This window comes from Balaenoptera musculus, chromosome 5 (assembly GCF_009873245.2).
Source record: "Balaenoptera musculus isolate JJ_BM4_2016_0621 chromosome 5, mBalMus1.pri.v3, whole genome shotgun sequence".
NCBI lineage: Eukaryota > Metazoa > Chordata > Mammalia > Artiodactyla > Balaenopteridae > Balaenoptera > Balaenoptera musculus.
This window is the reverse complement of record NC_045789.1, coordinates 104,487,337-104,503,656: the sequence shown is the minus strand read 5'-3', so window position 1 is coordinate 104,503,656 and position 16,320 is coordinate 104,487,337. Positions and strand designations below refer to the sequence as shown.

The 16,320-nt window shown below is 35.3% G+C and overlaps 1 protein-coding gene across 5 annotated transcripts in view; it reads left to right on the top strand.

Moving 5' to 3' along the window:
- SLC9B2 (solute carrier family 9 member B2) overlaps positions 1 to 16,320 on the top strand; it is a 46,842-nt gene that overhangs the window by 29,119 nt on the left and 1,403 nt on the right. For 3 of the 5 annotated variants that reach the window (XM_036852979.1, XM_036852977.1, XM_036852978.1), the window contains 4 exons: positions 6 to 112; positions 2,344 to 2,493; positions 10,323 to 10,431; positions 13,702 to 13,838. In XM_036852979.1, coding sequence (XP_036708874.1) covers positions 6 to 112; positions 2,344 to 2,493; positions 10,323 to 10,431; positions 13,702 to 13,838 — 503 coding nt within the window. The remainder of the gene's footprint in view (positions 1 to 5; positions 113 to 2,343; positions 2,494 to 10,322; positions 10,432 to 13,701; positions 13,839 to 16,320) is intronic. The other 2 variants (XM_036852981.1, XM_036852980.1) reach the window with 1 other exon arrangement.

Genomic DNA, 16,320 nt, shown 5'->3' with positions numbered 1-16,320 from the left:
TTAAGGCTCCACAGTTTTTAATGTCCTCAAAGGAGTTTTGGAGGTGGTAATTGGTATGGCAACTGGATTGCTTCTTGGATTTTTTATTCAGTATTTTCCAAGCAGTGACCAGGTAAAAAAAATAATCTGTGGGTAAGTCGTGCTCTAACATGTCATTGGAGGAGCATTCTAGAGCACTCCCCTGAAAGCTGATGTGAATTATGTGATTTAGAAAATGGCCCCCCATTTTAAAACTGCTCATTGCAATATTAGTGCTGTCTATGAGATTTATGAAGATGGCTGGATGTATAAGATTTTTAATGCAGTCCTGGAATTTTTTTCTCTAATTTATATTCTGTATACTTCAAATTTCACTGTAAAACAAATAACATCAATTCTAAAATAATACAATATGTCTTTTTATCTTAATTTTAATATTTTTATTTATTTTAATTTTATTATTACTCATAATACTCAACTAAATCAAGATATAAAATGGCTTTGGGGGCCTCTTTTTTTAGTATCAAAATACCTTAGATTCTTTTTTACTTTTTTTTAAAGATTTTTTTTGATGTGGATCATTTTTTTTTAAGTCTTTATTGAATTTGTTACAATATTGCTTCTGTTTTATGTTTTTTGGCCACGAGGCATGTGGGATCTTAGCTGCCCGACCAGGGATTGAACCCACATCCCCTGCATTGGAAGGCGAAGTCTTAACCACTGGACCTCCAGGGAAGTCCCAAAATACCTTAGATTCTAATACTATCAAATAGACAAACCTTATCATCTCATATCATATAGTTCAACATTTCTCACCAAAGATATCAAAGTCCTTTACTGTACACAGTGATTTCTTAATAAACAAAGGTTTTGTTTGTTTTCCGTTACGCCCCTCGTCTCTTAGATAAACATATAAAAGTCTTTTTTTTTCCTAGAAGAACTGGCATTATTTTGAGATTTCAGAGCATTTTGAATGGAATTAGAAACTTAACTAAAGTAGAACTGTACATAAGAACATTAATATTAACATTACTTGAATGTATGTTGGTTTGAATTTTTACTGTGCGCAAAAAGCTTCAATTGTAGATTGTAGATTTTATGAATGCATAATAGAAAGTTATAGGATTTTCTAATTAAACAGCAAAATAAAGAGAAAAATGATAGCTTACATTTTGTTGTTTACCGTGTATAAAATGATGTGGTATGTACAATAAAGTGCCACTAGTTCAGTATAGCAGCCGCTAGCTACATGTGGCCATAGCAGATATAGAACACTACCGTAGGCAATGCAGATACAGACATTTCTTTCATCACTGAATGTTCTGTTGGAAAGTGCTGATCTAGTGCACTCTAGACAATAACTCATGAAAAGAGTACTGTTAATATGAGCATTTTACTGATGAGGAAATTGAGGCTTAGGGAGAAATGATTTAAACAAAGTCACATAGCTAGAAAGCAGTGGAGCTGGGAATGAACTCAGGTAACCCACCGCCAAAGCCTGCACGCCTCCAAGCCAAGCACTTCTAAAAGCCTGCCTGCCTTCTAAAGCAATCAAGAAGTTTAAAAGGCCAAACAGGGAAAAGTGAAGGGAAAGAGGTACACATTTCTGAGACTTTAAAAATCAACAACAAGGACCCACTGTGTAGCACAGGGAACTCTGCTTAGTGTTATGTGGCAGCCTGGATGGGAAGGGAGTCTGGGGGACAATGGATACATGTATGTGTGTGGCTGAGTCACTTTGCTGTGCACCTGAAACTATCACAACATTGTTAATCAGCTATACTCCAATATAAAATTAAAAGTTGAAAAAAAATCAACAACGAAAAACTACTCTGTCTACAGCCTCTTAAAGCTTCTTGGTAATCAAGGATTTAGAAAGAAAAACCAGGAGAGTATCAAATTAAAGAGTGAACAGAGAACCTAAAAATAATAGAGATATCATATCTTTAGCCTTCACAGAATCCCTGTGATGTAACTGCTTTCGGGAACGAGGAAAGAAAACTTGAAGAGTTTAAGTAATATGGCCAACTACATATGTCAGTGGTGTAAAAGCTGAAACTTTATCCCTGATCTCTCTGTCCCCAAAGCCTATGTGCTTTGTTCTGCTGTTGCATTTAGCCCTGTGAAATTCTGCTTTGATAACTGCAGAGAAGGATAACTGGTATTCCTGGGAGAGGAACCTAACATTTGTACATGTGCTAACTCTACTTTTACTAAGGAGAAGAAAGTAAATGTTATGTCATGCATTTATATGCTCAGACACAGACGTTGTTATTTTCTACTAAGCCCTGAATATGGAAAAACCAATAGTTAGAAATCAGTTATATGAAATAATTGAGCTAACCAACCTCTCTCCTCCTCTAGGACAAGCTCGTGTGGAAGAGAGCATTCCTGGTCTTGGGGCTGTCTGTGCTGGCTGTGTTCAGCAGCCTGTATTTTGGTTTCCCTGGGTCAGGAGGACTGTGCACGCTGGTCCTGGCTTTCCTTGCAGGCAAGGGATGGGCCAGCGCAAAGGTGAATTCATTTTAAGTTCTGCTCATGATCACTTTCTGATCAGATTAATTTTTTCTTTCCAGATACTTTCTTAACATCAAATTAATGAAATTATTTAATCATAAAAGCTATTTTCTATACATTTGTAAATGTATGTCCAAGTTCACACACGCACATCCTTTTCCCCTTACATACGAATCTAGAACTTAAGGTCTTTACTTAAAACATATTTACTTACTTAAAACATACCATGGTTCTATTTCCATGCTGCCTTCCTTATCCTTTGTAAGGGCTGCAGAGTACTGCATTGTATAGCTGTGCTATACTCTATTTAATCAGTCTCCTACTAACAGACATTAGATTGTTTCTAGTTTGCTAAGACAAAAAGCGCTTCAATAAAATGCCCTTACATATACTATATTCAGTAAACACTAAGGCACTATCCAGTCTTATTATTATTTTACATGCTATCAAGGAAGAAAAAGAATGCTGCCAATTAAACTGATATCCTAATTTCAGAAATATTAAAATGAGAAAAAATTTAATAAATTATAGCATATTATTGAGTTTATCTATAGGATACATTTCTAGAAATAGGATTGCTCTTTGAAAGACTGTGCACACTGATACTTTTGATAACATCAATTTGCCCTTTTAAAAGACTGTACCAATGTACATTCTCACCAACAGTATGTGAGAGAATCTGCTTCTCTGATCTATTTTCAGTCTTCGGATATTGTGCTAATCTGATGGGTGAAAAATGTATCTCATTGCTGATCTGTTGGCATTTCTTTATGAGTGAAACTAATCATCTTTTCATATGTTTACTTGCCAGTGTATTCAAAAGCTTGCGCCTATTTTTTATGAGATTGTTTTGGTTTTTCTTACCAAGTTTCAAGATCATTAAGATTATCTGTTTTCTTCATATGTATTATGGAAATTAGCTGATTGCCATTTATTTATTTTAATTTTAAAATACGTTTTTGTAGATTTGAACTTGACAGGATCGTGTGCTATTCTGTTTAATAAAGAAATTAGATGTATGTGACCTAAACTAAATGCAGATATATCCTTTTGGAAAACCTAAAGACAACTGCTCAAAATACTTAAGCTTAATATAATGCCATATGGAAACATGTGAAGGTTATAAATCTTGAGATTAGATAAATAATCATATTCAATTATGGGAATCTCTGCAGAGATATACTAGAGATAGAATTTCCTTGTGGGTAAATAGCATTCAGATAGGAGGCTTCCATTCTCTAACAGTGTGATTATAAAGTTAGGACAAGTATAAGTGTGAGTCATCTTGCTTTAGAGGAGGGAAGGATTGGAAGGGGCTCCTGGAGCCTTGTGTGAACAAGGGTACTGAGGCCACAGGAAAGTGTGCTGAGATGGATTGAACTTCGAGGCATAGGAGAGAGTCCCTTTGAAACCCTGCTCTAGACACTAGATGGGCACCTAGGTTTGTTGCCCTGTCAGAGGCTTGGCTGTAAGGCTTTCAGGTGGTCTACTTTTTTTCTTTTCAGCAGCACCTGTATTATTCAGTTCTACTTTCTGATTTCATGTAACATCGAACAAGAACAAAGCTAAAAAGTAAACAAACTTCCTCGTATAAATCGGGTACTCCTGTCATCCCTCATCTCTCATAAGCATTTGCTCTTATCAAACATTTGTTTTTCCATGGCTTCCCTTTTCTTGAGGGCTGAGGCAAGGTTGTCCCGTATCGTGGGCAGTCTTCTGTCCAATCTCAGCTCGGGACAAAGGACTGTGCTGCCTCCCTAGCTTCTCTCTGAGGACTCACCACTGTCTGTCTTCCACCCCAGTCTGGGCTGCGGACTAATACACCTGCTCCTTGAAGCACTCTGATCCACTTCTTTGCCCCAGGACCAAGAACACAGTTTTCACTCAGTAAAGGGATGCAGCTAAAGTTGCATTGTGACCCCTTATCCAACACCTGGGAAGTTTGCCAGCCATTAGCATTCTACAAACTGTCCCTTAACTTCTTTTTTTTTGTATATTGTTTGGTTTCTTTTTTGCTGTTGTAAATATTTTTTATTTCAGTTGTCAGTTGCTGGGTTACAAATTACCTCAACATTTAATGACTTAAAACAACAATTTTGTTTTGTTTTAATTTGTCTTGCATTTCTGTGGATAGACCTGGCTCAGGTGGGTGATTCTTACTTGGAGTTGCTCATGAGGTTGCAGCCAAATAGTGACTGAGACTGGAGTCTGTCCCTTAACTTCTTAATTGTAAACTTTTGTCAGTATTAAAAGAAATAAATTACTAAAGAGAATAATTTTTAAATAAAATTAGTTTTGTTTCTGAGTATGAAAGTACTATACGCTCATTTTAAAATATTGGGAAATAAAAAAAGTCAGAAAGCAAAGGAAAGAAAAGATCATTTACAATTCCTCTACCTAAAGCCAACAGCTCTGTAAACTATTTAAATATTTTGGCTTATTTCTGTTCATTTATTCAACAGGAAAAATTTCAAATACACTTATAGTAAGTTTCTTCAAATTGAATTTTACTGGAAAATGCTATTTGTTGTCACCTCTTAAAAATTTTCAAAAATTAACAACCAACTCATATTATCCTGTCATGGGTAAAAGGAGGGAAAGGAACTAATAAATGTTATTGCCACTCTGTAAGGCCTTATACTAGGCACTAAGTGAGTATTCTCACTTATTTTCACAAAAGAAACTTTGAAAAAGTATTACCATTTCCATTTTATAGAGACTGTAAATCAGAAGAACTTAAAAAACATGTCCAAGGTCACAAAATTAAAAAGTGGCACTGGGATTTAAGCTCAGGTTTGACTCCAAAGCGACTGGTACTACCCTTATAATACAACTGTAGCATTATTGCACAGGGCACATTTCTATATTTTGACATCTATTTGAATAACACATATCACGTATATTAAAAACGTTATACTTCTACACTTTGCAATTTAAAATTAAGTTCATAAATGCTAGGATTTTAAAAAACAACAAAAAAGAGTCATGTCATTTGGAATAGGGCAATAGTTTTAGCAACAGGGAAATCAAAGGGGAGACTGATCCCTACTACAAGTGGTCACTAGCTGTGGGCATAGAAAAACAAAGAGGGAAAGGGAAACTTTGATGAGTTTCAGTTACGCTGTTCTACAGAATATAGTGTGGGTTATATGGAAAATATTGTTAAAGCCGAAACAAAGCATCTGTTTGAATGTATTTGTCATAACTTTGCCTGAATTACCTGCAGCCTGGTTGATTACATAGACAGTCAATGTAATCCACAACCCAGAGAAAGAACTAGGTACCTTGTTTTCATATTTACCTCTGGTTACTCTCCTGTGTATATCTCTTTATCTACACACAGACATACAAAACACAACACACATACTCACACATACACACACACATAGGGACGCCCCATAATTTTTTTAACCATTTCCTTATAGTTAAATATTTAGGTGATTTCCAGTCTCTGCTATTTTTAATTATGCTGAAATTCAATTTCTGATCAGTTCCTTAGGCCAGATTTCTAACAGTGAAATTTTGGGGTCAAATAATATGAACATTTTGAGGTTTTTGACATGCATTACCAAACGGCTTTCTAGAGTTGTATCCATTTACTTTTCCACTGTAATATATGAAGTACCTATCTCATTACACCCTCATCAGCTTAGAATAGTGTTTCTCAAACTTGAGAATGCATCAGAACCACCTGGTGGTGTATACACACATCTATACATATGAAGTTAGATTTTTGTGCCTTTTTATATTGTTCATTTTTTACACTCAAATATCATATACTTTCATGTGATCAGATCTATGAATCTCTTATTAGGACCTTTCCTCAGTAGTTCTTTTTTTTCCTTAAAGTTGTCTTTCTTGTAAAGTTTTACATACGTCATCTCATGTATTCTCTACAATAACCTTGAAAGGTAGATATCAGACCATTTTACAAATGAGGACACCAAGGCTTAGAGATACTAGATAGGCTGCCTAAAGTCGCAAAGCCAGTAAGTGGCAGAGTCAGGATGAGAACACACAATTTGAATATATTAAACTGGTTCCCTAAAGAAAGGAAAGCAAAAGAATCTTCATTGAATCAATTATGTGGCAGGCACTCTCCAGAGCAGCACAACATTATAAAAAGAGCGTAAAGTTTAAGTTATGGGGACCGGGATTCCAATCCTGCTTCAAGCTGTATAATCCTGAAAAAGTCACCTACCTTCTCTAATACTCAGTTTTCTCAACTGTAACATGAAGAGACTAGTAATAACATCTAAAGAATTGTGGCTGTTGTTTGGGGAAATGGAAATGAAACACTTGTAAACTCAGTAGTGCTATAGTAATACTGTTGTTGAGTTATACTTTGAAAAGCTAAAATATTTTATAAAATTCATTTGTGCCTGTAGTTTCTGATGTTATTTCTTACTCTTCTGCTTTGTTTTCCATATAATCATTAATCTTAACCATTTGTTTTATTTTATTCAAATGCACTCACCTTTTTTAAGCCTGTCATCTGTTTTTTCATCTATTTTCAAATTCAGTGCTTCTAGATGACCTTTATAGTTATGGGATTTTGTTTTCTGTTATATTCTGGATCTTCTGAATCTTGAATTGTTCTTCTGTCTAAGAAGAGAAGTGTCCACTTACATAGATATTTAACCCATGATGAAACCTTCATTTCTCTTAACTTTCTCCTTTTGTCCATCCTTGAAAGTGATTTATATTTTTGAAGATTCTTACCATTGATGCATAGAGATGTATAAAGTGGCCTTAACTTTCAATGGACAACACAATCTTCATTCCCCTTGGCTCATCTTCTTTTATACTTAGCTTATTCTATGGCTCCATTTTCTTTATAAACAAATTCATTTTGTTTTTGAAGTTATGAAAAAGCCACAAGAAGATATATTGTGACTCTTCTCCCTTTCTTAAATTATATAATATGTAAGCCTATATCTGATGTTCAATTAGTCTAAAATGTTACAATCAAAATACAAATCATGGCTTTAGTCTACAGTTTAGAAGTAAAAATAATTTGATAGAGAAAACTCTTTAGGACTTCTGCTCTCATTGGAGTTCTGAATACATGAAATATTTTTGAGGACCTTCCTTAAACAATTAGTCCTGGCAACAAAAGGCTAAGTAACCTAAAGTTAATACAGTTGAATTTTGTTCTTTACAACTGTGGGTATCAATGAAAGTCCTAGTTTTAGCTACGATATACTCTAAAAATTAAATTCAAAAGTAAAATTTAAAGATACGTGGAAGGGTGGCAACTGGACCTGTTGGGGCAGAACTAGTCACTGTCATTAAATGATAAAGGATCTTGGATGTTTTCTAATATAAACCTCTCATTTTACAGATGAGACAAATGAGGTGCTAAGGGCAAGTGGCTTGCAGTTAGTGGGTGGCAGAATTTGAACCTCATTCATCATCTGATTCCTTATGATGTAGAAACATAACTGTTTTTTCATGATAGAGGAATAGAATTATATAAATAAATCAACGAATCCCCTCACAGATGCTGTCTTTATAAGCTAAGAGGAAATAGAATCTTCACCCTAATAAACATATCAGAAATAATAACTGAAGAAAATAGAGAAACAATGTAATCCTCCTTTGTCAGAGTTCCATACATATATGGAAGTGCATATCCTTAAGAACATGTAATTGTAAGGGTAAAAATGTGGTCCAAAAATATAGATTTTTTTTAAAAAATTAATTAATTAATTTATTTATTTATTGGCTGCGTTGGGTCTTTGTCGCTATGCACGGGCTATTCTCTAGTTGCAGCGAGCTGGGGCTATTCTTCGTTGCGGTGTGCAGGCTTCTCACTGCAGTGGCTTCTCTTTGTCATGGATCATGGGCTCTAGCCATGCGGGCTTCAGTAGTTGTGGCACATGGGCTCAGTAGTTGTGGCTCGTGGGCTCAGTAGTGGCACACGGGCTTAGTTGCTCTGCGGCATGTATGATCTTCCCGGACCAGAGCTCGAACCCATGTCCCCTGCATTGGCAGGCGGATTCTTAACCACTGCGCCACCAGGGAAGTCCCCCAAAATAAAGATTCTTAATGTTGATTGAAAATATCTGTTAAATGTGAATTCTTAGGTACTGTAATGGGTACTGCTAAATTGCCCTCCAAAAAAGCATTGTCAGTTTGCTCTCCTACCAATTATTCAGTTTGCTCACAATCTTACAAATACTTTACATTGTTAAAACTTTTTTAGTGTTTTTTTCAGTGTGATTACCCCCTCCCCCAAAAATATGGTATATCATTTTAATTTGTGTTTCTCTGATTACTGAGTTTTAGTGTCTCAGGGTTTTTGGCCATTTGTGTTTCTTCTTGTACAATTACTTGTGCATATGCATTGCCCATTTTTCTACTAGGGTCTCTATCTTTTTCTTATTGATTGGACATTGTTCCTTATTCTGTTACACATAGTACAGTTATTTTCTGCTGGTTTGTCACTGTCTTTTTTATGGTTTATTTTGCCACAGACATTTTAGTTTTGCATGGTCAACTGTGTCAGTCTTTTCCTAGGATGTTTGCATTATGTGTTATAAAGTTATGCTTATATCAAATAGGATCTTCTAAGGAAAGAGAAATCACATGGTAACGTGGAATAGGGAAGCTTATTATTAACCATCCTGGGGATCAGTTAACAAGGGATTGGCTTGTAAGATGTAAAGAGACCCCTAAATAATAAAGGAATAGCAGCTATAAACTCCTAGGGCTGAGATAAAGCACACCCTTCCACCTCTCCTCCTCACCTCACTACTCCCTCCCCCAGGGCTGAGAATCCAGACCTTGTTAGAGCCTTGGTTCACTGGGTGACACAGAAATCACCATGGTGCCCTACCTACAAAATTTACTAGAAATCTACTCTCCAAACTTATAGGAAATCCACCCTCTAGGGTGCATGGGGAGGTATATGGCCCAAGGGAGGTGGCTACGAAACCACCCCAGGTGTCAGCTGAGGAAAGCTGCTGGCCACCATGCACGGTAAAAGCCTGGCACTGGAGAAGCCACCTGGACTGCAGGAGCCTTGTGCTGGAAGATCTTGCTGGGAAGAGCCACAGAAACCAGGCAGAGTTCCTTCTCTTGCAGTATATTTCAGCACCTTCTACTGACAATATTTAATATGGTACCAGCTGGCAAAGGTGAAATATTTAAAGGGCCCAGCTCCATTTTCTGCAGAGAAACAAGGAAGGGCAGATTTGGAGCCAAAGAGCAATAAATTAATAACTGGCACAGCACTTTGTTATACCTGTATTTTATCATTGTGCATGATTTGAGATATCCACAAACAGTATTTTTTTATAAAGAAAAAATTGGAAACAACTTAAAGGCCTATCGATAAAGAAATGATTGAATAAACTATGGTACTTCCATACCACAGATTACTATGCAGCAATTATGAGGTGAATATCTAGATATATGCACTGATATAAGGTCTTTAAATCATATTGTTGAATGAAAATTAACAAAATTTTAAACTATGCAATAATGTAATAATAATATAATTAATATAATATTATTCATTATAATACACACACACACAGATTGTGTATTCAGATGCAGAAGTCCTAAGATTACTTTGTAAGACTCTTTACAATTAACATTTATCTGTAAACCAACACTAAAGTACCTCATATATCTTCATTGTGTTAGAAATATCTTTGCGCAATTTTTTACTCTCTTCTAGCTAACTTCTTATTTATAGATGCTACAGAGGTAAAGGCTATCTCAGGTCAAATTGACTCAAATTTCAAATTAGTAAAATTCTTAGAACTTCTAAATTCATATAATGGAAGTCTGTTTGGGTGTGTTTGTGTTCCTTTTAGGCAGACGTTGAAAAGGTTATAGCAGTTGCCTGGTTCATCTTTCAGCCCCTTCTCTTTGGACTGATTGGAGCAGAGGTATCCATTACATCTCTCAGACCAGAAACTGTAGGTAAGAATTTTGCTAAAATCAACTCTTTTAATATTCAGTTGAAATATCTTTAGTAGGTATGTGTTCAGTGGTTCCCATTGTCACAATTATATAAAAAAGTAACGAGCTAAGTCTTTTAGAGCAGTTCGTTAGAAAATAATGTTTGTCAATCTAAGACAGTAAATATTACACCTTTAAATATTGTTCCTTGTAAAGAAAAGTGACACTGCTGACTGCCATCAATAAAATGCAGGCCTTAAAGTGTTTTTCCAAGGATAAAAATGTTCATCTAGCCTTACCCTGATCAAGGGCCAGAATTTTAAAGATAACTAGTGAGTTCTATAATATGTACCCATAGAATAAAAATGTTTGTTCATTCATTCTTTTATTCATTCACACATTTGAAAGCCATTATGTTAAAACTCTCTTAATTAGCACTTCACTTAAAAATTATTTTATACACATATACTCATCATTTCCTCCTTTCCTTGCATCACAATACTCTTCCATCCATACTAGGGATCCCATCCCCTGCCACCTCTTTCTGGATCTTACACATAGATTCTTCCCTTTTTCTTATACATCCTCAAATATCCTTGTCACAGTGTTCTTCTCTTCAGAAGTTAAACAGACTTTGATCTCTATCTTAAAATAATATCCTTCCATTCTGATACATGATATAACATGGATGAACTTGGAGGACATTACACTAAGTAAAATAAGCCAATCATAGAAAGACAACTACTATGTGGAATCTAAAATATGGCACAAATGAACCTATCTACAAATCAAAAATAGACTCATATACATAGAGAACAGACTTGTGGTTGCCAAGGGGGAGGGAGGGACTGGGACTTTGGGATTGGCAGATGCAAACTATTGCAAATAGAATAGATAAACAGCAAGGTCCTACTGTATAGCACAGGGAACTATATTCATTATCCTGTGATAAACCATAATGGAAAAGAATATAAAAAAAGGAATGTCTGTATGTGTATAACTGAGTTACTTTGCTGTATAGCCAAGACTGGCACAGCATTGTAAATCAACTCTACTTCAATAAAAAAAAAAAAAAAAAAAGAAATCAACAAAGTAGAAAACAATAGAGAAAATTAACAAGGTCCAAAAAAAAAAAAAAGACAGCTACTGTATGATTCTACTTATATGAGTCAAATTCATAGAAATAGAGAGTAGAATGATGGTTGCCAGTGGTTTGGGGAAGGGGGAGATGGGGATTTGTTGTCTAATAGGTACAGAGTTTCAGTTTTACAAGATGAAAACTTTCTGGATATTTTTTGCACAAAAATGTAAATGTTTAACTTAATGCCTACTGAACTGCACATTTTAAAATGATTAAGATGGTAATTTTTGTTATGTGTATTTTATCACAATCAAAATTTAAATAAATACACACACATATATTTATGAAAGCTATATATATATCCTTCCTCCATTTCACTTCCCCCCTCACCTACCACTTTATCTCTCTATTGCTCTTTTCAAACTTTTCCAAAAGGGTGTCTATAGTCCCCTTTCCATTTCAGTTCTCATTCCCTTCCTCAGTACATTTCAGTTTAGCTTCTGCCCCATCACACAACCAACCCTGCTCTTACCAAGGTTATATTATTAAATCCACTGAATACTTACCAGTCTTTATTGTACTTGATCTCTCAGCAGCATTTGATACTACTGACCTCTTTAAAACACTTTCACATTGAAGTCTGAAATTTCATATTTTCCAGTGCCTTTTGAGTCTTTACAGTATGTATGGCTTAAGTGCTGGCCCTCTTCAAAGTTCTTTCCAAAACCTTCTATGCTTCTCGCTCTTTTATCACTTCCTTGAGCTCATCTACACTCAGTGACTTTGATTATAAACTATATAATTCCAAAATCTTTATCTCTAAATCTATAAATCCAGTGGCTGATTGGACATCACCACTTGTAAATCCCACAAAACTTAAAACTCAGTGTGTCTAAAACTTCCTCTTCATCTTCTCCCCAAACCTTCAACGTTCCCTCCTGGGAATGGGATCATCTCTTTTGTATCTTGTACTTCAGCAACAAATATTTTTGAAAATCTACCAACCTGGGAGAAATATCTTCCAACAAAAAGCCACAAAACTTTTTGGTAAAAAAAAAATTGCAGATTTACAGTAGAGCCTCCTGCAGTGTTCTATTCCTTTTACCCAGCCTTTTGAACTTGACAAAGTTGTTTATCCTTTTTGAACTTCACTTTTTTCAACTGTAAAATGAGAGGAATTACCCCACAGGTTGTAAGGATTAAGTAAAGTAATGCACTTAAAGCTTAGTACAGAACCTGGCACAGAGTAAATGCTCAACAAATGTTACTTTAAAAAAAAAATCACCCTATAACTTAGCAGTCACTTTAGCTGTGCCTTTCTCAGATTCCAGTAGCCTGCAGCGGCCAAGTCACAATCCTTTATTTTGCACTTCAGGATGAACTTACCTTTACCAGCAAAGGATTCTAAATGCTGACTGAATGCAGTAGCTGTATATGAAAACCAGGGCTAATGGGCTGTCAGTGTACACACCAGTATGATGAAACAGCTGTAGACTGCCACTGTCTGTTCTGATTGGTCACTGCCCAGCGAGCTCTGTTCTGATTGGCTGATTGCCTCCATAATGGCTCATAAATATTTTGAATATCACCTCTGGTCTTATACTCTCTGTAAAGAATTCTCAACCACTTTGATGAAAATAATAATTTTTTCTTCTTCTATGCCCTCTTACCAGTATGTTTATACTGTACTTACCTTATAGTATATTAATTAGTTTTTTATGTTTCTGTCTTCCTCTGTCTTTGAAGTTCATAGAAGCAGACTCTGTACATTATACATTTTTGGATACTAGTACCTAGTCCAGATCCTGCCATGCATAGTTATTGAATAAATTCTTGTTAAATAAATGCATGGAAGAAAGTGTGTTTCTTGCTATAAAGCTTAAAAGAACATTCAAATCTCCTTTGTAGAAATTAAAATATGTTTAATTTCTGTTTTCAGTTTAAGGGAATATTCTGGTTTCTCTTCAGAGCAAATAAATCTTTTGCATTTTACTATAAAAAAAAAATCAAGGGGAAATAACTTCTTTTAAACAAGTGATCTGATTGATACTTAATATTGATGTTTTGATAAATTATGCCTAGCCATTTTTGTCTTTTTAATTTTGTGAATGTTTTTAGACTTCTGTTGAAAGAGTCCTGAATCAGTAACCATGTGATTCAGTTTTTCCCCCAGTATTTCATTATGTCTAAAAACTGAGTATTTCTTACAGGCCTTTGTGTTGCCACCCTGGGCATTGCAGTATTGATACGAATTTTGGCTACATATCTGCTGGTGTGTTTTGCTGGTTTTAACTTTAAGGAAAAGATATTTATTTCTTTTGCATGGCTTCCAAAGGCCACAGTCCAGGTAATGATGGATTTTAATTCCTATTTCTATATGATACCTTGAAATTTTTAATAAGAGGGCTTGTTCAAATTTGGTGAAAATAAGTAATTGAAGTTTGATTATGATAAGATTTTATACTAATTTACGCTTTAAAAGTTTTATTTTTGGTATATTGATTCATTAAATATGACAGCTCATTAAATTTTCTTAGATCACCAGGGTGCAACTCAAAATCCAATAAATCCCTACACTACTAGAAAGCAGTAGTAAGTAGCAGGAGGGAAGAGTTGGAATTTTTGTCAGTCAGAGCTCTCTAAAATAACCCGAAGAGATAGTTATTAACTCTATTCATTTCAATATCTTCTAAGAAGAGAGTGAAACAGAAATAGCATAGCCCATCTTAGTATTTGGAAATACTTCAATGTCTATATGATTGATGATCAGTTATGCTTGACCACAGTCTTTAATAGAGAAAGATTTATTGAGAAATAACTCAGAAAATGCTTTATTTCCTAGATTATTAGTTGATATTAAATTTTCAAACCACCTGAACCTCCTGACAAATGTCTCAATCACTTGACCCAAAATTTGTGCACTCTAATAAACAAAGCAGTAACCAGTAGGTACTCGAAAGGGTTGACCAGGTATTTGGTAGCATACCTATAATTGCTCATTAAATTAGAACTGTATAGATCATCATTTGTTGCAAATGTAATATATCCCTGATTGTATTGTGCATTCTCCAACTAATTACAACAAATGAGATGGAACTGTTTCATCCTTGATTATTTTGCAATTATTTAAATGTGTAAATTTTTGTTTCATGAAATGAAAATTAGGTGTTCTTAATTTAGGAAGCTTTGAGGGGTGCAGTGTGCTGCTCTGTAACTATATGCCAGATTTTGTGTGGCTATGGGATTGGGGCATTATTCCAGAGAAGTTTTTCTTTCCATCAGACTTTCAAAGGTGTCTGAGACATAGTGGCTAAGAATGCTGTGAGGTTAATAGAGCACAGTAAGTAGAACAGTTTCTCCCTCACAGTATCTCCAGCCTCCACACTACTTTCAGTAACTTTAGTAGGTAAATATCAGAATAATCGCTCTAGTAGCTTTAGTATGAAAGATTTGTTTCTAACATCAAAATTTGAAAGACGGCACTTCCCTGCTATGAAAACAAATTTTAAAATAAGGAGAAATTATCTAGGATGTCTTGAATAGTGCATGTTCTCAAAGCAAGTATTGTATACAATTTTCTTTTTTTGCCACTGCACAAGAAACAAGACTTTCTTATACATTTTTTCCATATTAGTGTTCTTTAAACTTTTTTGTCTATGACCTACTATAAGAAATATATATATATTTTTTAAAATATTTATTTATTTATTTTTTGGCTGTGTCAGGTCTTAGTTGCGGCACATGGGATCTTTCATTGCGGCACACGGGCTCCTCGTTGCCGTGCGCAGGCTTCTCTCTAGTTGTGGTGCGCGGGCTTAGTTGCCCCGCAGCATAGGGGATCTTAGTTCCCCGACCAGAGATCAAACTGGCGTCCCCTGAGTTGCAAGATGGATTCTTAACCACTAGGCCACCAGGGAAGTCCCAGAAATATATTTTAAATGACAACTTAGCAAACATACAAAACCCCAAACATACACACACATACACATATACACAATGACAGAGAGCTGAAAGAGAAATATACATCATAATGTGTGCAGTTCTTGCTGAGAATTCATGAAGTGTTGAATTAGTTATGGCACAAGGTGATCTGAAATAGCAAAGAGCCCTCAAACACGCGGACTAAATGAGATAGACTTTTATTTCTCTCTAACCAGCAGTGCAGCATGAGAATTCCAGAGCTGGCAGGGTAACTGCTGTCCTCAGCGTATGCCTTTCATCCATGAGTCCAACTTTCACTGTTTGTCATCCAATGGGAAGGGGGTAAGAATAAGGTACAAGTGTCCATTTCTTTTCAGGGAACAGTTACAAGAAGCATTTATCACTTCTGCTCACCTCTTAATGGCCAGAACTTAGATACATAGCTTCGACTAGTTGCAAAGAAGACTGGAAGAAAAGTCTGTATTTGGACAGCAATGTGACCAGCTAAACTCAGGAGTTCTATTATAGAAGGGAAAAGAGACATTCAGATATTTGTGGGCAATTAGTAGTCTCTGCCATTGTGTCTCATCCACACTGGTATTTTCTCTTCTGTTTCATTGCTATGTTCTGTGCCAATAAGAGGATAATCAGATTGATTAATGTATTTTCCCCATGTGCACTGATAATATTGCATTTTGTCTCTAAGAGTTTTCATAATACTTCCCAGTAGATAAATTTTAAACAAAACATTTCACCAACTCCTAAGGCAAAGAGTTAATCAAATTCCTAATAAGGTTAACTTCAAGTTTCAAAGGTACCTACCACTTTCAAGTTTCTTGATGTTTAACAATTAGTTTAGGCTCTAAAGCAATATTCTTATGTTTTTTCATGTAAAATTTTACCATCTT